Source organism: Poeciliopsis prolifica, unplaced genomic scaffold (genome assembly GCF_027474105.1).
Source record: "Poeciliopsis prolifica strain line A6 unplaced genomic scaffold, Auburn_PproV2 SCAFFOLD048, whole genome shotgun sequence".
NCBI classification, from domain to species: Eukaryota; Metazoa; Chordata; class Actinopteri; order Cyprinodontiformes; family Poeciliidae; genus Poeciliopsis; species Poeciliopsis prolifica.
Window position 1 is genome coordinate 890,079 of NW_026562423.1, and position 27,954 is coordinate 918,032.

At 39.3% G+C, this 27,954-nt stretch overlaps 1 protein-coding gene across 3 annotated transcripts; it reads left to right on the forward strand.

The window, feature by feature from the left end:
• Positions 1-1,007: 1,007 nt before the first annotated feature.
• Positions 1,008-27,539, forward strand: LOC129377482 (mitogen-activated protein kinase 8). 3 transcript variants are annotated; one of them, XM_055057449.1, is made up of 12 exons: positions 1,008-1,369; positions 9,832-10,013; positions 10,172-10,301; positions 10,928-10,986; positions 12,497-12,635; positions 12,899-13,064; positions 13,907-13,978; positions 17,435-17,617; positions 18,039-18,163; positions 20,637-20,700; positions 21,498-21,575; positions 22,280-27,539. In XM_055057449.1, the coding sequence occupies exons 2-12, from the start codon at positions 9,892-9,894 to the stop codon at positions 22,441-22,443; spliced, it is 1,302 nt and encodes a 433-aa protein (XP_054913424.1). In that variant the 5' UTR covers positions 1,008-1,369; positions 9,832-9,891; the 3' UTR covers positions 22,444-27,539. The 3 variants fall into 3 exon arrangements, with proteins under 3 accessions (XP_054913424.1, XP_054913423.1, XP_054913425.1); XM_055057448.1 differs by lacking the exon at positions 13,907-13,978 and adding an exon at positions 15,871-15,942; XM_055057450.1 differs by lacking the exon at positions 13,907-13,978 and adding an exon at positions 15,871-15,942 and having other exon boundaries at positions 22,275-22,381.
• Positions 27,540-27,954: the final 415 nt, after the last annotated feature.

Sequence of the window (27,954 nt, forward strand, 5' to 3'; positions counted from 1 at the left end):
AGGACATTTTATTCTGTAATTGAATGCCTTGAAATAGGGCCGCTGTCTCTTTAAAATCTCCTGCTCTTTCTGAAACTCCATCTTTAGGACGTCATCATGGCATGGCTCCTTGACTGACCCTTTAACAACATTTCTACCAGCATTGCACCCAGAAATGTCTGGCATACTGACCTCAGGAGACGTGCAGTTTCACTAGGTGTTTGCTAGTTGCTGCTGGCTAACCTGTTGGAACTTTATCTCTTTAGCTATTCCAAAGCCAATTTTGACATGCGACGCAGACTTGAATTGATGATTTTTGGGTGATGTAAAAATTATTGACCTTTTATCTCGTAAATGTACTAAAAAAATCTATTTTACGTCAACCGTACTTGTAGCTGAACAATGAAATGGCATGAAGCGAATGCTTGATGTCATTGTTGGCAAAGAGACGAACCATCTGACCCTAAACCTAAATACCAACATTTACTGTTGGCAAAGTTTTGCAGACACTTTTCATGGATCCCACAAGCAGTAGCACGCCACCTGCAGGGCACACTTTGTAAGTCTCCGTGTAATTGTGGAATGGGGTTATCTCAAGGCTGACATTATCTGGTTACATGTGCCTTTTTTTTTAAACCACATTTTCACCTTCCACTCAACTTTCCATTGTTGTGATTGGAAGCAGAGCTTTGTGAACAGCGTCTTTAAAAATCCCGTTTTGTGGCTGACCCATCTTCTTGAAGGCGTCACTAATTGGAGTGCCATACATATTGATAATGAATTAAAAACCCGGTTTCTTTTTGCTCTTTCATCATTTTCTGAGAAGTGCAAACCCCAATCATCAAACAGAAATATCACCCCAGTGAATGAGTTCCTAAATGTAATAGTAAAAATTCATCTTCTCGATCACGACTTCCTGTATTTTTGCTAATACGTTTCGAATACGATCATTTCTATTGGCTAAATAAATGAGCTTCCTACACAAGAGAGCGTAAATAACACGTCGCGCGCGACGTCATTTTGAAACGTTGCACAACAGCTTCTCCCGGGCCGCTCTTGAACGTCCCCCGGCTCTCATTGTGCAGCCGAGGAAACATCGGAAGGTTTCGACGTCGTCGGTATGAAATGGCAGAAAGTGGCTGTGTCGCGGAAGCACCGAGATTAGGCTACGTCGGAGCTGCACATGTTGACTGCGGCGACCCCGGCCTGCTGAACTGAGAACTAACGGGAGCGCGACGGTTGGGGGGTAAAACGTGGATTAAAGACCACCAGGATTTCCTGCCTAAAAAGAAAGGGGGGAAAAAAAGAAAGAAAACCTCCCGTCCAGCTCGCGTCTGAGGGAGGCAGCAGGCGGCTGCAGGTCGACACTGCTGGAATTGACCGGAGAGGGGTGAGCTCTGCGTTTAGGGTTTTTTTTTTTTCCTTCCCGTTTTCTCCGTGTTCTTGTCAGCCGTGGGGGAGAGGGATGGGCCGCATGGAGCTGCTCTACATTAGTACAGCGTTTTGGAAGAGCAGCGCAGCAGGCAGGACAGGTTTGGCCTAAAGGCGGAGAAGGCAGCCAGACTGAGTGACTGCTGAGAGGCTCCACGGTTACATATTTATGACGGCACTTTAGCCCGAGCTCGGACCGTAAAGAGACCCCGGCTCCTGTTTTTACTCGTCAAAGCTATCGCAGTAACTGTGACCTCCACTCAGTGCTCGTGTAAACCCAGAACACCAGCCCCCATGTAAACACTAAGCACCAGTTGTTGCCTTTGAATACACCCTGCTTCCAGCAGCTAGCATCAAGTTGACTGCCTCAACTTTGAATGCGACTTAGCTCAGTTGCTACCTTTAAAGGACGCCACCGTTTGTCGTAGGTAATACCGTGAGGGCAGGTTTGTGTAACCTAGCGTAAATGGGAGCGTACAGTCAAGAGTTAGCCTTTTTATTGTTGTTGTTGTTTTTTGACTCAAAGCTATGTTGTTTTGTAATACGTCAATGCGACACCGGTTCGTGAGTTTGTGCTTCCCTAAACACAGTTTTGATTTGTCGACCCAATTCCTGTTTCGATTATTTTATGAATAAATGCTTCTGTTAAGGGCTAGCATGAAACTGAATGAATGTTGAATATACTAACATATTTATCAGAATGGCTGATTGCATAAATATGAAATGTATATTTTTGCATATCTGCCAAATTGATTAATAGTAGTTTACTGGCTGTGTTGACTGTTATACACGGTTGTTGATATGGGCAGTTGCCCAGGGTGGCATTTGCAAGCAGGTACTCACTACAAGGTAAAAACGCGATAGACTGTGTCAGTTGTACTGTCAATTGCTTTTATCCATATGCTATTGGTGAGAAATTTTCAATTGAGTTATAATCAAGCAAAATTACTCACATTTTAATGAAATTTTTTTTTATATTTTTGCTGCTAAAATATTGAATTAGTAGATATTTGAGCTCCACAACAAAAATATTTTGTTTTTAATCTGTTATTTAGATTAGTCAACTATATCAGATTAGTGCTATTATATCAATAGCATCGATGCTATTTCAAGGTTGAAGGAGTTAGCCTTCGCTTAAGGAGGGGACCCATTTGGGGCCGTCCTTTACCTTCATCAACTTTAACTAAATGACACCCATAGGTATTATCAATTTAATGCTGTGCTCCACAGCAAAGAGAAAATAACATAGGAAAGCAATTGAAGAAGAACTCAAAAGCCCTTTTTCCTCACTCTTGGTGTCGGATATGCTACACACGCACTTGTGGCCATAGCAACTGACAACAGCAGCACTACGTGGTTCAACATTCAACAACAAAGAACTCTCAAACATTTCTCCACATAAAGAACAGAACATTATGAGTGTTACAGTGTTATGTTTTTAGGTTTGATGTTTATTTTGCAATCATAAAAAAGTAATCTCTGTGGTAGATTAGCTACTGCTGCTGTTTGCTGATCTAACACAGTGGTGCTTGATTATCTAATTTAAAGTCCTGATATACTCATAATCTGCTAGAGAGTTGGTGTGTGTGTGTGTGTGTTTTTGTTTTTTGTTTTTTTTACTGAATGGAAACGTACAGAATTCTGCAGCACAGATGCAAGTTAAAGTTGTCAAAGTCAAGCTAGCAAAACTTACCTACTTCCTTCTCCCATTTTTTATTTTTTTATTAAAACTTTTTCCTGACTTCGTTCTGTAGTCGTCATAGAGTTGACGATTAGTAGCAAAGCACTGTGTCCCTTTGTCTTTTATATATCACGTACACATTTAACATGTTATGTTGATGACTTGACCGCTAACGCCAATGCTAGTCGTCATCAGCGAACAACATTCTGTCGGACACGCCCATCTTCAGTGTCACTGATCATAGCTGAAGCAAGCTGAGGTAGGTTTCAGCTTGCGTGTTGTCTGTGTTTCCAGCAAATGCATCTTGTTCCACTATTGATCCGAGATGCCTGTGTAGTGATGTTTTTGGCTCCATGCACTGCACACTGCTGCAGGGGAATGCACCAAGAAACCTGACTCCTGCACCAAAAAGTAAAAGGCGGCCAGAGTCTCGGCATGCACGCATCTGTACGTAAAGATGTGTGCCGAGTCGGTGGTTGAATGTGCCATTTGTCCTTGTCTGATCTGGTTGCAAAGATCCAAATACCGTTGAAGACACATTGCGCGTGTCAGTTCGGTCAACAGTCGCGTGGATTCATGGTCGGGTCTGTCTCTGTCCGGTGTCGGCGCCTCCTGTTCTGCCATGGCTGTGCAAACAAGTCTGAAGCTTCCATCTCGTGTTTCTGTGCAAATAAGACATAAGGTGGTAAAACAAAGTTCATCCTCAATCAAACAGCTGGGTATGATATCAGGCTTAACTACAAATAAATACTTTTACTTTTATTTCTTTTTTCAGTATGAAAAATTGGTCAACATTAGGTCTCGGGATTTAACTGATAGTTATTTCAGTCATCGTTTATTCCATCGATTATTCTGACAAAGAAGGAAAGTTGAAAAAGTCTGCAGATTTTTAATTTATCCTCTTCAACCTTTTAATACAATATTAGAAAAACGATGCAAATAAACAAGTATTTAAATGTCTTTTTCCCTTTTTTAAATATGAAAGTAAGCTTTTATTGCTTAAAATACAAAGAAGGAATCCGCAGCTAAAAAAATACTTCTAACTTCAACATGTGATGTTAGAAAAGCTCAGGCCTTATGAAATGTTTGACTGATCTAGAACTTGTCTTTGGTGTTGGACCAGACTTATGCTGCCGTGGTTTTTCATCTTTAATGTGGTCGGACTGTTGGGTCAAGGTGTGAGTTAACTATTGCTTTTGATACTGACAGTAACATTTAGGCGCTATATGTTTTTGGTGCAGACCTCTGACCCCTCCCTCTGGGTTGCGTTTGGATACATCAAACCTCTCAGGTGCATATTATTGTCTTTATGCAAACAGGAAGAGTACACCTGATAACTTAAACACTGTTATAGTCAACACAAACTGGATCTGGATGTTCAGGGAGAACTTGATCATGGGCAAAATAATCAGTTCACAAATGCATGCTTTCTGCGGGGAGTAAATATATACACTCTTACTGCCGGCTCTATTTGCTTTGGCATTTTCGTGTCAGAAGTGATTCAGCTTCTGCGACAAATTAAGCTGACAGTTTTTGCTGCTTGTTAAAAAAAAAAAAGAGCTAAATGTGAAATGAAGGGGTGTTAAGTTACTGTATATTATGTGGAGAAACTAACATGCTGTGGCAGAAACATCTCAAAGGTTAAAGTTGGCAGATGTGTCAGAATAATTAACAGTCCCTTAAATGGCCACACAGTAGCCATTGCTAAACGCTCAGATGCAATGTGTGTTTTCATTGATTTTCTCAGATTGGGGACAGACGCACTGATTGGAATTGACTTCTGATTATTCTTTCTGCAACTCACAAGATGCAAAAGTATTCTTGTGGCATCTCTGTACATTGCACCAAGTTACCGTCGACTTTGCATTTTCAACATATGTAATCAATCGCTAAAGATTGCTCGGCTGCCATATTTGGTGGTACATGATGTTTTTTTTTTTTTTTTTTGGGACGGGTGGCTGGGTGAACCCAACTTGTTTCCCGCCCGCAGCCCCAGTTTGATTTGCACCATAAAAACGACACAACAATAACAAATGGCAATTTAAAACAGGAGTGGATGAAATGTAAAAAATTAAATATTGAAAATGAGTCAATGTTTGATTTAAGAGTAGCAGTAAATAAAAACAAGAATGTAGAGAAAATAATTAAATGAAATGTTCCAATAAATGAAATTATTGCATATAATGCCTTCTGAATATGAAAAATAATTGCAACTGATAAAAACTATATGATTGGGGAAGAAATGAAAATGGAATACTGATGTTACAAAAATACTATCAGAAATTATAGGAAAATATTACCTTATGTCACATTATATAATCAATATAATATCAGCCGGCTGACATATCAGTTGACCTCTAATTCAAACTGTTCAGCAGAAATCTATCCATCCAGCAGGATGGACTTTCACTTTTATTTATTCCCAGAGCTAATGTCGATTTTATAAACCAATATGTAACATATCTGGCTGAGATCATAAGGGTGGAAACAACGTAATGCATAATTTAAACCAAACCCCTGTGACAGCAGCTCAGAGGGCAGGTTGGTAACAGGCAGTTATTTGGGAAAAGGGCGAGTCACTTTTTCACCTAGATCAAGTTGGTATGGATAGATTTGTGTTTCCTTAATTAATTAAATCGTCATATGGATGTATTTAGTCAGAATGTCTTTTTCTAATTTCAGTAGTAGCTAAAAAGTTGGTTGCACTAAATCTAGAGAACTACACCAAAGGTATTACGCAGAAGCTGATGCTAAAGCACTACAGAGCTAACTTCATTTCGAATTACATCTGCATCAGGACCCCGTCCTGATGCACTGAAACACTGTGATTTCCACACCCTTCATCCCAATACATGTGCTCTACAAACATTGCTAACACATTGCAGATCCAAAAAAATCCCCTGTGAAGTGTCGTCACTGGACTCGGCAATCACTAATAAACCAGTTGTATTTTTTTTCCCTTAAGAGATCAAAAGCAACAGGATATCAGTCCTCTTGTAGCTCTGATACCGAGAAAATGTGTGGAAGGTGTCCCTGATAAGAATGGACAAGGACTGTTTTTACAGCTGTTGATTTCTTATCGCTGTTTACTCTTGTGTATGTCTTTTTTTTTTGTTTGTTTTAAACTAAACAGCCCCCTGTTGGCCTCATTCTGTAAGGGAGGATGACTGTGCTCCGGCTCTTTAGTGATGTGAACACATCCTCCGTCTCTGTGTGCCCCAGGACGGTTTTGCTTAGATGCATTTCTGATCTGAGATGAGGTGAATGTGGCAGGAGGGAAGGGGGAATACAACGCAGATGAAGCCAAGCAGAAAGCATCGCGCATCTCTCGGAGGAAAGGCGCAGGCAGAAGCTGTTCAGAACCCTTGCTCTTCATGTGTCACGCCACGTAAATTCACTGGGCTTCACAGGGGTTTTATACCAGTGATCAACACACAGCAGTGGATAGTCGCTAATTGGAGGATCCACAGTTCATAGTCTATAATTAAACAAAAAATAGGTGTATTAATAAAAGTCTAATTTAAATTATCAGTATTATGTTAGTTTAGGTGCATGCCTTTTTTTTTATTTGAAAAAATAAAGAATTCATCAAAATGCATACAAACTTCTAGGGCGGATGAATGAGCGCATAATGTGACACATGCGTTAGACTAGCAATTAGGAGCTGCAAAGACAAGCAATTTAAACACTTTAAAATCCCCTTTTCAACATTTTCAGCCTGCTGGTAGAGGCACTAGTTACAAAAACCTGGAGGTACCTGGAGGCATCATAATTTGTAAATAATAGAATGTGACTGATGGGCTTCTGCAGGAACGTACAATGCATTAACGATAAACATGGCTTAATTCATCTTTGATCTCATCCATCATCCATGTCACTGCTACTGATGTATAAAAAAACCCATTTAAAATAAATTAACACTTCGCCTGGTGGGGAGCAAGTGAAGCCTGGTAGCCCGCCAGGCTTATAGTGCACTGGGGCAAACGCTGATTCAGAATTTCCAGGATTAGGAATTGAGATTCTCTGTAGAATTGGTTATTTTCTTTACCTATCGTTTCCAGAGCACATGTTCCAATGTAACCAGTCTTTTCAACGTCAATTGACTGACTTTTTATCAGATTGTTACTTTAGTGTCGCTCGCATCCTGCTCCCAGGTCTGGCTCAGGTTCAGATAAACCGGACCAACTAAAGAACCGGGGTTACCTATGAATAGAGGTGCGGGAGAAGAGGAAAAGACTTGTTGGTTAACTGACGGAAAAAGTGAATGGGTTGAGGTAAGATGGCAGTTTTCAGACAAGTCTCTGCAAAGCCTATATCTTCTCAGTTCAGTGCTCCAAATCCCACTAATGGTTTGTCATCCTCATACCCAGCATTAAAACCCTGCTTCCTGTCTCCCTCTGCCTGGGTCACTGCTCCGTAACCCCAACGTTTAGATTTCACGTAGACTACATGTACAGCTCATCTGATGCATTTCAGAGCCGCAGTAATCTCTGGAATTGATGCCATTTTGGATTGTATGCATGGCCAGGTTAATTTTCTGCCATCTGAATCAGAATTTTTGCTGGTGAGTGTAGGCTTTCATTGAGCCTCGTAGGAGTCTTGCATTCGCACATTTAAGATAGATCATTTATGACAACAATTCTCTTTAAAGAGTTGGTTTCATCCGCAACAAGAAATCCATTTCAATATAACTGCAGTTGCACCGATTTATTTTCCGTTGTGTCTCGAGTTCTGATGGGATGTTCTGTCCTGCTGATTTGGTCCAATTTGACCTGTACGGATGCACCAATTAAAAATTTGGGCTGAGGGCAAAGTATGATATTGATAGCATTGGTACACCCAATAACCGTTATTCACCTATGTAGACTACTTCCCTAGCCTAGACAATAGACACCATAAAAAATGACCTGGAGGGAATGAGATGTAAATAAACGTCAGTTTTTACATCTCCAGTTTTACTTATCGGACCGATACCGACATATTAAACTGTCAACATGTATTGATTTCTCTCTAAAAGCTAGAGCTGATAACGCGTAGGTTTTTTTTTCAAAATTTTTTAAATCAATAAGTCATATCAAAACAGAGTACTGCTCATATGAGCCTAGCGTTGAAAACAGTTGCTCCATTTTCATTAGAAATGTGCATAAATATTGTCAATATTGCACTAATGTCAGAAAAAGAATTATTTTTTTTTGCAATGGCCGTTTTTCCATTACATCTGAAATGCAGTTAAAGTCACATATGAATAAGTTTGTTTGTGTGATAATTCATTAAAAACCATGCAACACCATCAACCATCTGCCACTTCCTGTGTCTTCTTCATATTTTCTGCCAGTAGTAACGTCGGACTGTTGATCGTGTGATGTGAACAAAAATGTATCCATTACAGTTTTGTGAACTGGATAAATTTCACAAAACATCAAAAGTTTTTCAGAAAATAAAAAAAAAAACAAAATTTTTCCCAGAATTGGGGCGCTTTCTTTAAGCAAATCTATTATAGAACTTCTCATTTGCGCAAGTATATGGTCAATGCAAATGCAGCTATTGCGGCAGGAACAAGACCTGACTTTAGTTTCAAGTCACATTTCTATAGACACAGATGCTAAAGCTGCGTGTATTTGTGGAGACGTACTAACAATTAATATTTGATCAATAAAATGTTTGTGAATTGAGTCGTTAAAAATAACAGATGGAATAAAAAAAATCTGGAGGAAGGTATGAGAGACAAATATTGATACCTTGAGTTTTTCATAAGTTATAAATCAGTAGAAAAATAAAAAACAATCGATCAAAATGTTTGTTGTCCATCCTTGTTACATCCATTGCGATCATTAATCCTTATGTTGCTTATTATATACGGGCCAAACATGCTGATGATGCACAAAACGGGCTAGTTACGTTTTTTCCATGTGAAAACGTAACTTTGATTTCATGTAACGTTTCTATGTAACTTTGACAAGTTATTTGAAAACTTGATTTTGTTTAAATCCTAAGAATCTTTGGGAAAAAATAAATAAATCTTGAATTGGGTTAAGTTCAACTTACAGAAACCCGGTGTTTGCGGTATTGTCAGACCTGCTTGCCTGTCATTCTGCTGAACCGGTGCCGGGACCTGGGTGGTTGAACTGGTTCTGTGTAGAGTTTGTGGTTTCTCCAGTTTTCCTTCTGCTCTCAGCCAACAAAGCCTGAATACTTTAGAAAACTCTGAGTGGAATTTCACAGGCAGAGTTAATAACAGCAACCATGAAAAAAGCTCAACAATCAACCAAGAAATCCACAATAAGTGGATCTGTACAATCTCTGACGTATTTCGATGTTTCACGGTGTGTTTACTGACAGTCACGTGAATCTGGCTTTGTGGTGGATACAGAAGCAAACTCTGTATCCACCACTTAAAACCAGTCAGTAGATGGATGCAAATTAAAGTTTCTTTTTGTAACTAATATTTTCTGTTGTGGTAGAGAATCATCTATGTTCAATGCAATACTTTAGCAATATTAATAATATTGAATACAAAAATTATTAAGCACTGAACTTTAAGGTGCGGCGGATTTCACAAGAAAACAAGATGATACGACCGGTATAAACACTGACACGGTTTTTTAAAGTATAATTTTAACATTTCAACATTAAGAAAACGGTTATAAGTGAATTATTTTTTAAAAATATTTAAGAAAAAATGTTCACCTCCAGCAAAGTTTTCTCATTGATCCTAAGCGCATGCTCTGTGTCTACTGCAGATCTCGAGAGGCCTGCCCTTCTTGGATGCCCAGCCTCCAGAGTTCTACCAAGGTTTCATCATGAACCGGAACAAGCGCGAAAAGGAGTACTACAGCATAGACGTGGGCGATTCTACTTTTACAGTCCTGAAGCGCTACCAGAACCTCAGACCCATTGGATCCGGAGCACAGGGAATTGTCTGGTCAGTCTGGGTTTCTGACCGGGACCAAAAAAAAAACCTGCCGTTTGACGACAGTTCAGTGTTTTTAACAAATGTTAGCTGTAACTGTAGATACAATTTTTTTCCAGGTTCATCATCGCTAACTGCGTCTTGTTCCCTTTTTATTTCTGTCTCATCAGTTCAGCGTATGACCACAACTTGGAGAGGAACGTTGCCATCAAGAAGCTGAGCCGGCCCTTCCAGAACCAAACCCACGCCAAGCGGGCCTACAGGGAACTGGTGCTCATGAAATGTGTCAACCACAAGAACGTAAGAGCTCCGCTTCTACCGCTCTACTCTTCCCCTGTGTTTGGTTTTAGCCATCACACAATTAAAGGCGACTTTAAACAAACGGACCTAGAGTTGAGCCAGCACAGCGTCCAGAGTGACAAACTCTGGAAGCTGAGGGAATCTCTGGAAAATGTTAGCCGTCACTGTCCATCCCTCTAATTGGGCTGTATCTCTTTTCATTACAAAAAACATCTACTGATATGCTTCCATATTGAGAGAGACGGAGAGTAAACGAGGAAGCTGCCGGCTCACCAGTATTCCCATTATACATCAATCCACAACCACTGGTTTCCCCTTCTGCCGTTTATAAGATATTGTTAAAAAAAAAAGGAAGCTGGCTTTGGTTTCCAGCTTTATATGAAATAAAAGGAACAGAACATGTATGTTTATGAAGAGCCATATTTCTCATGTAAATGTTGGTAATGCATTTAAGCCAGTCCAGTTTCACAGTTTTCACTGTTGTCTCCCTGATGGCTGCTTTTAACAAATAGCACTCTGAAGGTCAAAATTCAAAAGGCTTGTGTCCAGAATGTGTGGGGTCTGTAGAGATTATTACAAGTCCTGCATTTTGAAGCCCTTTTTTTCCTCTTTTTTAATTTCCCCAGATCATCGGCCTGTTAAACGTATTCACGCCTCAGAAGACACTGGAGGAGTTCCAAGATGTGTGAGTGTTGACGTGTCTCTGGCCGTGAGGTTGAAGTTATTAGTTGGACTCGGGGCAACTTGCTGTTATTTTAGCTATCGATTATTTGTTTGATTGTTCAGAAGATTAATTGATAAACCGGAAAAAACATTTTGGCACATCCTGCAGATTTTTCATCTGAAATGTTGTTAGAAAGATATCGATAGATGCAAACGAGACAATTCACTTCCTTTTTTTTTAATAAGAAAAATAATTTTATTGCCCATAATGGAATAACAAAGCATTTCTGTAGTAGATTTGAATCAGGTCATGGTAGATTTGTGCTATGTGAGGCGTTTTGGGTGAAACATATTAACACAGGTGTTATATATTTTTTCATCTGAAATGCAAAATGTTTATGTATTTTTGTACAGTTTTAGCTAAATTACTGCTCCGAGTCAGTTTATTGAGCAAATGGCCTAATTTTATCATTAATCAATTACTGCTATTGACTGGATGGCTAGTTCAATAACCAATTAATCACAATTGATACAATTGACATAATTACTCATTTTAGCCCTACATTGTTTAATCTCCATCCAGATTTCAAGGCAACGTGTAGCATTAACACAGTTTTGATAAAGATAACGGACAGAACCAGTCCAGTTCAGAGCGCATGCAAACCTGAAAATGATGTCAATTTTTACTGATTCTCTGGTAGTTGTGGATGTTTGGTTTATGATCGCTGTAAAAATATCCTGACATAATTCATATGAAACAGATTTCAGGACAGCAGTTCTGCTCTGTAGCTCAAAGTGGAAGTCTTTGTTTTATGGGAACTGGTTGCGATCACATTTCCTTTCAGTCTGGAGTTTTTTATCTATGTTATATTAGAATGTGATCGTCATAGTAATTGAAGGAATTGGTATTAGAATAGTTGTAGAATAAAAATAATTTTCCTGCTTTGAAGTTTAAAGCATTTTAAACTGGGTTTGTCTCAACAGAAATGTGCCTGTAGTAAGTTTTTAAATTTCCAAAAATTGGAGTATATCTGTATTAAATTTCAGTCGGTCACATCAGATGACATAAATTGCAAATGATTATTGTTTTATGAAGTATGATGAGCGCTCCCCTGATTAATGCAACACAAAGAAAGTGTGTGTGTGTGTAACAGATAGATATGGCTGTGTGTTTCTATGCGGCTCTGTCTGCCTCATTGGAGCTAAAAAGGAAAGTGGACAAATCCCTGCCAGAGGGCTTCCAGACTCAGCCAGCGATAGAGGATGGACGCTCCATTTGGCCTGTTGTTTGTTTACATGAGCACACGCGTGCATCACAGGAGCCGTGACTGCATGTTGTTGAAATTTGTGAAAACGTGGCATTTGTTCTCCATTTTTGGAGACGATGGCAGTTCCAGCTGCTGCATGGGCTGCAGAGTAGCGTCAACGCAGGACTAGTTCATGTAGTTCAGCCTGATTCAGGCCCACATGGGAAGGCTGTGCTGCAGCGCCTCCTTTTTGAGGATTTGTGGTAACGGGTTGTTTCTCTGCAGGTATCTGGTGATGGAGCTGATGGACGCCAACCTGTGTCAAGTGATTCAGATGGAGCTGGACCACGAGAGGCTGTCCTACCTGCTCTACCAGATGCTGTGTGGGATTAAACACCTCCATGCTGCAGGCATCATACACAGGGTGGGTCCTGCTGACAGTAGCTGTCCGTCAGTAGCTGTTACTATATGTCACCATCCATCATTATGAAACTTTTTGATTAATAATTTCAAAATGTTAATTTTCTGTCATTTTCAGTCTGAAAATGTATTAATTTCTGTAAAAAATCTGTAGGAACTGTCAAGTGGCTCAAACCGATAAAGAACATTTGATTTCCTGTAATGAACCAAAGTCCATCAGCTCCATCACTTTTTAATGGTCTGTTATGTTTCGTGTTTTCGGTGCAGGATCTGAAGCCCAGCAACATTGTAGTAAAGTCTGACTGCACACTGAAGATCCTGGACTTTGGCCTGGCCAGGACCGCTGCCACCGGCCTCCTCATGACGCCCTACGTAGTGACCCGTTACTACCGCGCCCCTGAGGTCATCCTGGGCATGGGTTACCAGGCCAACGGTGAGTTATGGAGAAGGCGGGGAATGGCCAGTCAGGGACTGCCGTCTGGGCCGCTGCACGTCTCAACACCCCACCCCACTTGCCTCCTGCTGAGGTGTTTCAGCAGCACTTCCCAAACACACACACACACACACACTGATTCGGTAAAGGTTACACTCAGAGGGGAAGTTGGCATGTGGGGCATCCTTGCTTTGTGGGTTGAATTTCCTGTGTGAAGACTCTGGTGGTGGCAGCAGTGCTTCAGCATGCATTTGATGTATTATTGAAAAGTTTCTGATTTTGAGCTTAATAAGGCCTGGCTAAAAGCTGCCAGTATGAAAAACAGGCTCCTGTGCATGACTCGGCAGAGATCACAAACACAACCTTCTAGTTTGTTTGTTAGACCAACACAAAGTGAAGGAAAAGGATTCATGCTTGTCAAAAATCTTAAATAAATAGAAATTGGAAAAACTGGCCTGGATACAAAAAGTTGAAGTGACATGAATACTTACCTTTTTTTGCCAGACAGAAACTACTCTACTAAAATCAGAGCCAGAATGAGTTTACAGTGTTTATCTGTGAGGCAAGTGTAACAGTCTGGCAGGAATGACAGGTTTCCATTTTCCCCTCCTAATCAAAATGGCATCTTCCTGAAAGCAAGTGTTGATAGTCCCCAGATACGGTAGCCAGTGAGCAGAGCATAACAATAACCGCAAGGTGAGTTTTTGGTGATTACAGCTTGATCATCTCGCAGTATTTTTGAGGTGTTGAACAGTGAAACGCTGGCCCTCATTCTTCCTGCTGACCTGTTGCATCTGTGGCTCCCCTTCTTTTCTCCCTCCTCCAATGCTGCGCTCATGTAGTGGATATTTGGGCTGTGGGCTGCATTATGGCAGAAATGGTTCGCCACAAAATCCTTTTTCCTGGAAGGGATTGTATCCTTGAGCTGCTTGACGGAACATTTGCACCAAGTCTTTCATGTTCAGTTTTTCTCCTGTCAAATGCAACTATTAAAATTCTATTTCTTTGAATTTGCACCCTGTCCCTCTGGCACTGTGACTTGCTACCACCCACCTGCCGTCTCTACGGATTCACAGACGACTCTATCCGCTCGAGCAGCAACGCGGTCGCTGGCGGCGCCGTGGCTGTCACTTGAAAGACCCCAAACAGAATTTTAATAGTTTGCTTTTCAACAGAGGAGAAGTCAAAATACCATAAATTAGCCTTATTTATCCTCCTGCTGCTGTTGTTATATATAGCTCTGTCAGTAAACAGACGTCTCTTTTTTTTGGTTATGCTTGCATGACATTAAATTGTAAATATCTACAGTGGGTAGATATTCTGTGCACTGATGCACAGAAACAAGAGTCAGCGTCTCACATTTAAAAGATTATTCAGCATCAAAACCATCCCTTAAATTGGACTTCTTAAAAAGGTCAAATTCAGCAACACAAATTTGGATGCATCGATAAATCAGCAATAATAAGAAAGGGCTTCTGTGAGGGATGCACGGATTGCATTTACTAGCTGACAGACTTTAGCTATGACTTTGACTACGTTCACACAGCAGGTTTTGATGCGCAATTCCGAATTTTAACGTAGCTTGAGACCGGCCGATGCCAGCATGTGAACCCGATCTTATCCACCATTGCACTGAAAATCGGTCACTGTCCCCTTTCACTCTGCTGTGAGAGAGGACCGACTATCAGGCCGCTCCGCCCACCAGCTCACTTCTACATGTGTGCGTTTCGAAACAAGCTAGGTTCTCACAGCTGACAAACGTGGCCCAAATCTGTATTTTTTTGCCCACACATAGCTGACTTTTTCACAGCACTCTTTTCATCCCCCCCCCCAAAATCGTCAGATTTGAGCCACTTCCATATCTGGTATTCATTCAGAGACGTAACCAACATTTATTGCTGTAAAGCGTCTGCAGTCTGAACGGTCATGTTGCGTCTTATCCCACTTTTACATCATCGACTTGAAACAACGCGAGTCACAATTCTGCACCAGAAGATGTAAACGCTGGCTGGAGATTATAGTTATGGATTATAAAAGACGATTGCAGAAGTGCATCACATCATAGTCCCAGCTACGCATCTAGAGAAGAAGCTGTAGTCGACGCTTCACAAATGGCCATTGCGATTAGTTATCCTTAATTTTTAATATCTTCCTTTATGCTGTTGAGCTTGTGACAATGCTGTTGGCTGATATTGCTGAATAGACTTTGAAAGTGACCCATAGTCGGATGTATCCATTATTATTTCCATAAGCAGTGCGCTGCTGCGTGCCATCTGCGGGGTCGCTTTAGAGTTCTCAACGTTCGCAAAACAGTGACTGCTACCGCATTTACTTACGACAACTCCAAAAAAGAAAAAAAAAAGCAGCAGATTTTAGCCATTAAGAAAAAAAAAACCTAACTGGGCATCAAGATTTGCTGTGTGAATGTAGCTATAGTCACCCACACTGTTGCCTTATTCAGCGACTTCTCAGACAAGAAAGATCTTTTTCTTTTTACCTTTTTTTTTTTTAATCAGTGATCGGTCAGAGAACTGCAATCGGTGTCGCTCTAACAAGAATCCCCTTCAAAATATGCTTTTAATCTGTTTCAGCAGATGAAGCTTTGTGGGACCCTGACCTCTACCAGAATGCACCGAACCGCATGAAATCATTCCGTTTTCACGCCATCTCATGTCCATCATGAGTTTTACTTCTGATTTTTATTTATTCCACCGTCCCCAGCCCGCCATTTTGTTTTTATTGCTGCCCTGTTTGCTTTCTTTTTTGGTTTGCATGCTAATTTGGTGGTTGTCATTTCATTTTTCAGTTGATGTCTGGTCTGTTGGATGCATCATGGCTGAAATGGTCCGAGGTAGTGTGTTGTTTCCAGGCACTGATCGTATCCTTAAGTTAAACCTCCATCCAACTGCCTCCCCCACCCACTGCCTCCCCCACCCCCACCTCACTGTAATCTGAATACTTGGTCTCTTGTGTTTGTTTGACATCTTTGCACACAAAACCAGACCTTCAAGTTTTCTCCACATTAAATGAGCGATAAATTCCAGCAGCTTTCAATGCCGCGTTCGGAATGCCGACATTTTGAGGCGTTTCAGCATAATTTTCCAATGTGAAAATTCAAGAATAGTCCTTTTTACTTTTTTCAATAAACTCATTTCATGAACTCAAAGATGTCCAGGTTTAAAGAAAGCTTTCAGCATCGGCTGATTTTCTGCTATGACGTTCTTGGCATGAAAATTGCTCACATGTTCCTCTTATTATTCTTTGAGTTACAGATTTTATAAGAGGATGAAACCGAACTTACAAGTGTTAGCTAGATCAAAATCACAATGGATTTTGAAAAGTTTTCCCCCTCCCTTGCCCTCATACCAAGTTTTTGTCACGTTGAAAAAAGAAATTTGGCCACAATTAATGATTTCAGAACTTTTTCAACCTTTATTGTGATGTAAAACCTGGACAATTCAGTGGAAAACAAACCAAATTATTCTGCAAAAAACAAAATAGATAAATTAAATCTGATTGGTTGCGTATTGTTAGCATTGGAAACAACCAATCTAGCGCTAAATACTATGAGGTAATAATAAAATGATCTACTTATACTGTCGCGACATAATGAAAGTTTCAATAGATGTGTATAAAAAAGAATGTTTAGTTTAAATTTATACCCTTTAAGAATGCACACATTTATGCAATCACATTAATTTAGGTCTTTCATTTTGTTGGTTGAAAAAGTTTATAAATGTCATTTACCAGTTGTGCTGAAACTCGTCACATATTTAGGCTAATATGCTGTTAATTCTTCAAGTTATGTCCATATGCGTTTCATAAAACAAACCAAGTTGAAGAAAAACCATATTTATTTGGAAAAATAATCATTCTGAGAGCTTTAATGTGTTATTTTTTGACCATAAAAAAGCCAGCTATTGTAATGAAATATGAAGTCACAGACAGCATGTTCCTAATTTTCTTATCTTGAGTCAGCTTTATACATACAATCCTATCCTTTGTATTTATTGTAAAGGTGGAACAAAGATGTCAACAAGCATTTAGGTGTGTTGTGTGTTCCAGCTGTATTTATGTGGTGTTTTTTTTTTTTTTTTCTCATGACAAAGAAAACCAAATTCTTATATTTCAGCCTCTGGGTTAGTCAAAGGCGATCAACTCAACCTTCAGCTGACATGTAAAACAATCAGTTAGCGGTCATTAGAATTCCTTACAGTGTAAAGAAGCCAGTGTTGGTAAGTAGGTCCTCTCAGTGAGGCTGACTGGAAAACATCCATCTTCAGAAAAATGCGTTTTCCTCTTCACCTACGACCACGATTGGAACCTTTGCACATCCATCCCTGTAGTTTTCTTAATATCATCCACCCAAGATATCGACCAGTGGAACAAGGTGATTGAGCAGCTGGGGACGCCGTCTCAGGAGTTCCTCATGAAGCTCAACCAGTCGGTGAGGACCTACGTAGAGAACCGGCCGCGTTACGCCGGCTACAGCTTTGAGAAGCTCTTCCCCGATGTCCTGTTCCCTGCTGACTCTGAACACAACAAGCTGAAAGGTGAGCGCCAGTTGGTCTTCCTTTGGTTCCCAGTCTGTTAAAAAGCTGGTGTGAACGTTTACATCAACTTACAAAAGTATTTTTTCTTTTTGTAAGAGATCTCTAACCTGTCAGGTAACTAGTTTAAAAATGGCTGCTACATCTATAAATGACTTGATCGAGCAGAGATTGGAATCTAACCTGGAGGAACCTTAAACTTTTATCGCAACCGTTTAATTCCAGCTCCTTAAAAACTCTTGTGATCCTTCATAATTTTCTAAAATAAGCCTTTTTCCTTGTTTTGCTCATTTTTTCGTAGCTATTTTTGTATCTGGTTCCAGCTGGAAATGAATCACACTTCCAAACGACAAACCCACTCAGCTGGAACAGATTAGATATCTAACCTGATTTTTTTCTTTCTTTCTTTTCTCGTTCCTCTCAGCGAGTCAAGCCAGGGACCTTCTATCCAAAATGCTGGTAATAGACGCTTCCAAGCGGATCTCTGTGGACGAGGCTCTCCAGCACCCTTACATTAACGTGTGGTACGATCCGACTGAAGTGGAGGCAGTAAGTACTCCAGCTCAAACCACAGATACGTTAGAAACAAGTCATGATGGACTGATCTCTCAAAGCTACAGAACCTACCTTATTTGTGTTTATTTAGAAAATGCATCAATAGCAAGTCATAGCAATCATCATATTTAAATCTGTGGGATAATTGAATGTAACTCTCAATATGTACTTTAAAAGTATTGTTGGAGAAGCTCTTTCTGTAGTTGCACACATTAATCATACTTAAAACTTTAAAATGTCTGAAATTGATGAATCAAAAGGTAAGTTGGCTTTAAATATGTTAAACATAAATCTTAAATTTTGCAGTGGCAGGACCGTTGATGTCTATGTAAATCAATCCATTGTTTTTGTCGACAACTTCATTGTGTCCATGTTACTCAAGGTAGTCGAGGCTGACGGTAACTAGCTAGCTTGCTTTTTTTCTTTTCTTGCGTCTCTCATAGTGCAAATTTATCTGCATTTAGCTGGATGGTGTTCATTTTCTTCGCCATTGTGTCGCCTTTGTTGCCAACCCATATGACGCTACATTTACTATGATTATAGAAAGCCATATGCAGTGTGACGAGCATAAAACTCCTACCAAGAGCCACAAACAAACCACAGACATGTGAGTGTTGCTCTGTTGGTGGCTAATACAGAATAGAAAGCCACACGGGATGATGGCAAGTAAAGAAAGCGATTTAAAGGAACAGCACATTTCAGCCTATAACAAAACCATGATGTTGCAAGACTTGATGCACTGAAATTTAATTCGTGAATTAAATTTCAATTTGCGCTTGTGAAGGCTACAGAAACCCTGTAGACATTTGTGCTGCAAAGTTCAGCCTTTGAATTCAGTGACAAACACGAGAACTTTCTTCAGAAACACAGTGACTCATCCGACACATGATGATTTATGGCTGTAATAGGGCAGATTGGCATATGGAGCAAATGGCTGCTTTCATTCGTCTCCTCTGTGTCACCAACGCTGAACATGTACATTTGATGAGTGCATCTCTAAATGCACGGTAGTGTGGCGCCTCGTTATCATATCAACTCTCAGGCCGTCTCTGGATGGAGAAGACGGGTCGTTTCTGATCCGTACAAACAAACTTTAACTTGTGGATGAGAAGTAACTGGGTTGGATGAACATGTGAATCCATTAAGGCAAAAAGAAAAAAAGATCAACAATGTGTACAAAGCGTAAAATGAAAACTGAGACCTAGTTGTTTTGAATACATAATATTGTAGGTTTTTTTGTTTTACCCTAAATATTTACAGTTCTCTGGAAATTTATTCATCCCCTCTTGACCTCTTCTTGGTTTTAACCATGTTGTTTAATCAAACAATCTGATTCAGCATAAAATTTTACAAAAAGAAAACCAAAATTGCAACATTTATTGCGTTTTCAGACGCAATTCCCTCATTCACAAAATGTAACCAAAAATGGAGTGTTGTATTTTAGTGGCTGTAGGATTTCTCCACAACCACATTTTTGAACCAAACCTGTTGGAAAAATTGGTTCACTTCGTCACCTGTGGGGGGCGCTGCACCAAGAACCACTGAAGGAAACGACACAAAGACCTCTGAAGAAGATTCAAAACACAACTGCCTTCGTCAAGAAATGGAAACAAAGAGTGCCGTCAGATTTCAGGGGTTGTTGGATTTCTCTTTTATCTTTGAGAAAAGATCACGATTTCGCCTGCTAGCTCTAGACACTTGTTTGTTTTGGTTGTATTTACCCAGAATGCCCTGTGCTCCTTGCTGGTCAGCTCCTTGCTTTTGAGGTGCTCTCTGTTTTGCCTGAAAGCCTATGACTGGGCTCAGTTGAAGTGAACTCTGGTACAGTTTGAGCTCATATGTGAACACCGTGGAGACCGGAGACCGCTCCAGAAGCTGGAGGTTGAGTATTGTGCAGGGCATTCTGGGTAAATACCACAAAGCAAATGTACAAATGTAACGCTAACAAGAGAAATAACTCTGTTTTTTATCAAAGACAAAAGAACGATTCTGATGGAACTCCATTTTTGTTTCTATTTTGTGAAGAAGGAAGTTGCGCTCAGCGTCTGCTTCCCGCTGTGTTTTTTAGTATAGCGCCTCCACAGGTGAGGAGGTAAAAGTGTTTCATTCACAAATGTCACAAATGTTGCAACTTTGACCTCCAGTGTGTGAAGAAAACCACACAAAGATGAAGATGTTGAGCACTTTAAAGCGATGTTATGGTCATAACACAATATCCAAAGTTTTGGACATTTCATCCACCCAATCCAATATTATAAAATAGAAACATCCCACAAACCACAAAAATTCAAGGTGTGGATTAGGATTAGATGTAACCACATGATGCATGATTGTTCAGTCACTCTGAAATCCACGGTCATTTAACAATCAATGTTTCTGCTTCCCGTTGCCCGTTGTTGAGGAGAAACATTCAACAGGCAGACTAAAGCATCCGACCGCGCGTTTCTGTCTCTGCTTTGTTTTATAGCCGCCGCCCGCCATCACAGACAAGCAGCTGGACGAGCGGGAGCACACAGTGGAGGAGTGGAAAGGTAAAGCGGAAGCTCTCGTCTTTTTCTCACTCACACCCCGCCAACAGACGGCGCGTCACGCCGTCTAACCCAGAAATCCTACATTTCCTGATGTTGTGGTGGAACTCGGCGATGTGGAAACATCGGAGTGACACATGCAGGTTTAAAATAAGCCTGAAACGGTCTTTTATTTTTGGGATCATTTCACAGGAATTTGAGAGGCAAACTTGCATTTCCTGAATAATTTTACACTAAACCAACCCGGAGAATGTTACTGTGGCACATTTAATAAATATCAGTTTACGCTGTCAATACTCTGCACCAATATGACTGTCATTTACTTAATAATCGCCTCTTGCGGCTGTGTGGTGGATAGTTATTGTTGCCTAGCAGCAAGAAGGTTTGAATCTGGGTTTTTCTGCTTAGACAACAGATTGATGGACACTCCTCACTAGACTCTCCACATTTTTCCACTTTTTATATTTCATTTTGTATCATGTAGAAAAATGTGTGGAAAAAAAAAAGCAGAACTTTAAAAGTCTTGTAGATTTGTCAAGCAGATTCAAACAGCTTGGAACATAAAACCAATCAGTTTTGTCTTGTTTTTCTCAGTGTTGTGTGTTTCCACTTTTTTCTTTCTACAGTAAATCCTTATAAGTTTATTTTCAAAGTAACCAAAGTCTTTACATAACCGTGATGCACAAAGACGCCACGTTTAGATCACCAAACTGTGCGACCGGTTCCTTTCTCGCCCTGTTACATTTTGAACTGTCGCAGAGAAGCTGAATGCAGAAACCTGTGTTGTTCCGTTTGTGCAGAGTTGATATATAAAGAAGTCCTGGACTGGGAGGAAAGGACGAAGAACGGCGTCATCAGGGGACAGTCTGCGTCTATAGGTTGGTGGAGTGTTATTGTGTTTCTTTTTATTCAAACCTTCATGTCTGCTCCTAGAACCCAGAAAAGGAATTAGACCAGAAGGTACTTACTTATACTGATCTACCAACCCTGAATAAACGAGTGTCTAGTTTATTTACTTTGCATCAACATTATTAGCTTTTTCCTCTTTTGCTCTTTCCTTTTGTTTGTTATTTTGCTTGTATTTCCATTTAAAGCACTTTGTGTTGCCTTGTTGCTGAAAATGTGCTATATAAATAAAATATCCTTTTACCTTTACCTATAATCTTTCATTTCCATACAGTAGTCCTGTCTGAAAAGTACTGCACATTATCTAAGGCTTTTCATGTAATTATACCTGGGATAAAGCTTTGCTTTGAGCATCACAGTTTCCTTGGTTTGACAGTAACTCATGTGGAACTGATTACTAGTTGACGATCTAATGAGAAATTTCTGATTACATTTTGTTTCACCTAGTCAGTAAACTTCAATCAGTGAAGCCACAATTAGTTAAATCTGTTTATTTAGCTAATTTAGCTATTTAACTCTTAATATCAAATGTCACCTTCACAGATTTACTCTTTTTCACAGAAACTTCATACCTGCAGTAATTCCCATCTGCAGCCTCAGGCTTGCCCACAACTCCCCAGCCCCTCTGACAGTAACCGACTGACCTCTGACCTTTTTCCTGTTCCTCATAGTACAGGTGCAGCAGTGAGCAGCAGCCTTCAGCAGCCGCAGCACCGTCCCTCCACCTCCTCGTCCTCCGACCCCACCCTGACCGACACGGACAGCAGCCTGGAGACGGCCCCCGCAGGCCCCCCAGGCCCCGCTGCCAAGGCCGGTGGCCCTGTGGGTTGCTGCAGATGACTATCACACCTCCCCTCACCCACAGTACCCGCCTCCCCTCTGTGCTCGTCTCCAGTAGTTTAGCGTATTAGTAAGATAGCTGTTTAAGAAAAACGTCTGAAACAACAGATCTTCATCCTGTTTTCCTTTTTCAAATAATCATTCGTAGTTTTTGTTTCTGTTTTAATATATCAATTTTTTTAGTCTATAATTTATTGTTTTTGTTTCGTTTTTTTTAGAAAATGGTTATGTTTTTATTTCACAGTAAAGTCTCTAAAATGATCTATTTTTCTTTTTTGAAAGATCTTTCGACAGTTGATATATTTTTTTTCTTACTGCTTTTTACAACTCGCCATATAATCGTAGATCACGTTTGTACAGATTCGACGGTAGCTGTCAGTTTCATCTTCAATACAAACTTTCGGTGAGCCTTTGAAACCTTATTTAATTCCCAGATTCTTCTTTGATCTTCCCTTATTTGAATTGGTCTAAAACATTATGAATCTTGATCATTTTTATTATATATTTTTTTGGCTGCATATGACATATCCATTTATTTGAAACTAATTTTGATTTCTTTGCAAAAAGAAAAGAAAAAAACAGGTTGCTCACGATGAGTCACTACTACTTCCTACATTGTAAAATGTCACTTTTTATGAATGCTTTATAATTTTCATATTTTTCACTTCCCATTTGGAAAAAAAATGCTGAGATTTGGTTGAGTCTTTCGTCATATTTAGCCTAGAAGAGGGAAGATGTGGGGTCAGTTAATTTTGAAGTTCCTGGTAGCGAGCGGCGTGGACCCGGTGGGGTGGTAAAGTTCTGTGGAAGGATTTGTTGTTGTGATTTGAGAGTTTCTTTAAAAACGTGAAGTGCTGTGAGGTTTGTGACGTCGGTGGCGAAACTGGAATGTGCTTCGGTAAAGTAGGGAAAGCAGGTGAACATGCATCTCAATTAATTTGAATGTCGTCGAAAAGGTTATTTTGTTAACTCATTCAAAAACATAAAACTATTACTGCATAGATCAACTATACACAATACTTAATTCTGTTTGTTTTGATGATTATGGTGAACTCGCTTCACAGATCATTTAAATATTACATAAAACTAATAAAAACTGAACAGAAATATTGACGTTCTGATCCACACATAAATGCTCAATTCTTGTTCAGAGCTGTCTTTGCATGAATTGCTGCATTAATGCGGCGTGGCACGGAGGTGACCTTGGTTGTTGCCGCTTTTGCAAACCACAAAAAAGAAGACGGGTGGTAATTGGAGGATGACGACTCAGCATTTTTAAAATTGCTTATCACGTAAACCAACTTATTTGCGTGTGATTTAAATTTTCTTATGCAATTTTGCAGTTGCAAAATTGTGCTTTTTCGACATTAGAATACTGAAGAAGCGTTGCAGACATTTGTTATGGAAACTCATCTAGTAGATGTTAGCGGTCTTTCCATTGACCATGTAATCGCACAATTTGACAGAGCGAAGTCAGATTCGCTACATGAAAACACGCCAAATTTGAATAAATTTGCCTTCTGATACGTTTTAGCACTAGCATGAATTTATTTGAGCATATTAGTTTATTTTGCAATATTCCATTTCTTATGTAATGGAAACCTTGCGATTGCAAAATTCTGTCTTTTCGACATTAGCAGAATGTTGACAAAGTTTTGCGTAGGTCTGTAATGGAAAAGCATCAACTGACTTTCCTACGGTTTCGTTTAAGCATAACCAAAAAATTTCTGTATTTCACATCTTTTTTTCCATGTAATATCTTTTTTTCTAACTTCTAAATTTTGGGTTTTTAAAAGCTGCAACTTATAGCCATAAATGCAGAAAATAAATGTCTGTCTTGATAATACAAAAGTCCCAACTTTTTGAATTGAGTTGTCAAAGTAGATCAACTTTTCAGTGATATTCCGATTTGTTGATGTGCATCTGTTGGGTGTCATGGAGAGGAACTCCAACTACATGTGAAATTGAAAACGAAAAAGGGAGTTTTCTTTTTTTTTTTCTTTTTTGTGCGTGTGTGTCGGCCAAACAAACGGACTCAACCTATTCTTATCGAAGGCAATAAACGTCGCCCTCCTTTGACTGTGTTTTGATTCTGGAAAGGTAAAGTGCCTGTCGTTCGTCCTTCATTCCTGCGTTTTGCCGGAAGGGTGTGTGTTTGTGATGCGTAAACTTTTCTGGTGTCTCGGTAACAACAGTAGTGTCTGTGTCAAAACAGTAGTGTGGTGGGGTTGTGGTTCTCACAAAATGTCTATTTTTTTAAACTTGTTTTGAGTTTGGACCCTGGAAACTGGAGAGCGTCGTCTCGCAGGTCTAATTGAAGGAAAGCGTTGAAGGAACTGGGGAGCTTTAGCAAGTGTTTGTCATTTCAGAGGTCTTTCATCAAAGTGAGAAGAAGTCTCTGTTTCACAGCGACCAGAACATGTTAAAAACAGTTTTTAGGATTTCCTTTTTGGTTGTTATTGTCAGATGTTTGAATTGAAAGAGAGATTTTCTTAACGTTCTAAGTTGATGTATATTACTGGATTAAGCGTTTTAAGTTCCATAACCCGACTATTACGGTCCGGTCGAGTTCCCACGGTGAAATTGGCTACTTGGAAAAGGGAAGCAACAGATTGGCTTGTTGACGAGCCGCCAAACGATATGATTATTTTCACGCCGTGGTAGCGTAAGCTGTAGCTCGCTGCTGCAATCGGTTTTGGCGTCTCGTCATCTGGGTCAACACAGACGACACCGTCTGCTCCAGTTTCTGTTGCGAGTTCGCACATCTGTGTCAGAAGAGCTGGCAGACGTGCAGCTTAACTTACTAAATCGGGTTGCATCATTAAAACTTGACACACGCTCCATCGTAAACACACCAGATAATTAATTATTCCTTATCATGTTTGCTAATCTGTGAAGTCATTATCCGTTTTGTAAAAGATGGGGAAAAAAACCCGCTAAGTGTTTCTTATTTATCACGAGTTCAAACGATAACTCGGTGAAATCATTTTCGCTTCCAAGTGATTTTATCGGTCGATTAAATAAAAGCAAGAATAACTTTATTATTCACTAATTCGACAGCAAATTTTATGAATAAAACATAGCAACAGAAATGAGGACAACCAATAAAGATTAGCTAGAAACGAAGCATGCAGTTAAGCGGTTACCAGCAATACATATTGGTGTTAATGTCAATAACTAAAGGCATTTTATATGTAACTTCATTATGTAATACCTTAACAAAGTTACCTCATCAACTAGCCACAAAACCTTATTTTTTTTTCATATTTAGTTTTATTGACAAATTACTTATTTGGACAGCTGATCATGGGCAATAATTCTATTTTTTGGTGACAACCATTAAAACAAATGGGATTATCATTTATTAGCTAAATATATTGATGCTAAGGTCAACAATATATTTTATTATGTCATCAAGTAGTAAGTTAGCTTCTCCAAAACTCCTGGAAGGTTAGGAACAGCGCGATGTATAATTCTGTTCTAGTTTCTACACTGACAGATAACTTATTCTTTTTATTATTTAGACAATGTTTTTAATTTATTTGAATGTAATACATTTAACAGCTAATTATACTGCTATATATGCATACATATAACAAGTTCTATTTTACATTTCAACAAATTTAGCTCAAAGTCAAACACTGGCTTTCACAAAAGATTGAGTAGCTGTTAGTATAACAAGAAGCTGTAAGATCTTAAGTTGCAAATTAAATTTTTTTGTTTTTCTGAAACAGAATAAAACACCAAAAAAAAGCATATTCTGAGTCGCACAGGTGTTGGGGGGAATAACCTTTTATTGCCACTCATATTTGAACTTGACTTATTAGCAAGCAAGCGCTAGCGTACGAAGGAGCGGTTAACGTATTAAGCATACCACTGCTTTTTGTAGCGAGTTTATTTGGTGCAACCCGCTTTAAAAAGAATATCAGAATGATTACGAAGTAACTTTGATGCCCCTGCAGCCAAATCCATCAAATCTAAAACTCAGTGCAACAGTTGCTGTAGTTTACAGTGGAAGAGTATAAGCTTCCATTGAAAAAAAATTTGTAATTTTAATAAGGAGGCAAACAGTGGCATTTATCCAGTACTGATATTAGCAAAGAGGGGGAAAAAAGCAGATCAGGAAAAGATATATTGTCAGAAGTGCTCTTAATATTTTTTTCGCCCAACATTGGGGGCATCAATTTGAGTCATATACATATCCGTGCTATTGTTTTTTTTTTTTTGGTTTTGTTTTTCCATTGTTTTTCTAGTAGTATTCCTTCGTCTCTCAGCAAATCTCCTCTGATTTAAGTCGACTTTGATGAACTACCTCACGCTGAATTTCTGTCAGTTCTTGGTAATATTTTGTCACCTGCAGAATGAGCTTTCAAAGGTGTGTGAATAACAGATTCCATTATTTATTTATTTGAAAGTGTACTATTTGTCGGTTTCAAGCAGACTTCTAGTTTTGTACATTATGTATACTTCACCCAGAAGTAAAAGAATTATTGTATTGTTTTTTTTTTTTTGTTGGTTTTTTTTTACTAAATGTGCAATACCTTCAGCAAACTATGCTAGTTGTATGTATAGGTTTAGCATTTGTTAGCATTTCCTGAAGGTAAAGAAAATGTTTGGTACTGTCAATTCATGTTTTCTTTCTTTATTTTTTGTTTTTTACAAATAAGACTGATTTTTATTTGTGACTTGTTTTATAGTTATAATGTTACGCAATCTGTCACACCAACCCAAAAAATTCTGTCAGGGTTTGATGGAGAGACTGATGTTTCATCAAATAACCCTGGTCTGATAGATTTATTTTATTTTATTTTTATTTTGATGTGGGCTGTATTAGTATGAGATGCACAAAAAAAAAAGAAAAGTGAGTAAATACCTACAAGAAATTGTTATGTATACTACGGTGCTGGTTTGTAATGTCTGCCAGTGAATCCAGCCATGCTACTAGTTTTAAGAATTTCTGGATCTGTGCGTCCCAACAGCAACCAGTGGGAGGGGAAAAAAGTGCACTAAATAAACATGCACTGGGATCTCGTGATGCCACCTCTTATAAATGGAAAGAACATCTACTGCAAATAAAGAAATACACTTTGATTTGATTAGTGACTGCATGTCTTTTTATTGTGAAAACAAATGTTTAAATTTTTTAGCTAGCATTTTTGATGTTATTTTCATAACTTCCAAAACATGTATGTAGCTGAAACGCTTTTGATACGTTTACACTTTTTTTTTTTAGGTAAATCTTGACTTAATTATCAATGACTTTCATACAAATATATTTTTTCTCGCTTCCCATTGAAATTAAGAAAGTTGAGAGAAAACGGCACTCAGTTAATCTAGAGAAGTGTGGAGCTACATCAGCAACAAAATATAGCAACTAGCTTAAACTTACCCTTGTCTGCAGTCTAAAAACAGTCCAGTCGGTTGCACTAATGTCGCGTGAGCTTTCGGAAAATGGTTGGTTGTTCCCCATAGTCCGACCGACCGTGCCATCTGCCGCACTATGACTCTGGG

Bases quoted from the DNA above. Each gene is read 5' to 3' on its own strand.
- LOC129377482 (XM_055057449.1), top strand. From the start codon at position 9,892: ATGAACCGGAACAAGCGCGAAAAGGAGTACTACAGCATAGACGTGGGC. The intron at 10,987-12,496 runs GTGAGTGTTGAC...GTTTCTCTGCAG, and splicing joins CTGGAGGAGTTCCAAGATGT to GTATCTGGTGATGGAGCTGA. The intron at 20,701-21,497 runs GTAAAGCGGAAG...CCGTTTGTGCAG, and splicing joins CACAGTGGAGGAGTGGAAAG to AGTTGATATATAAAGAAGTC.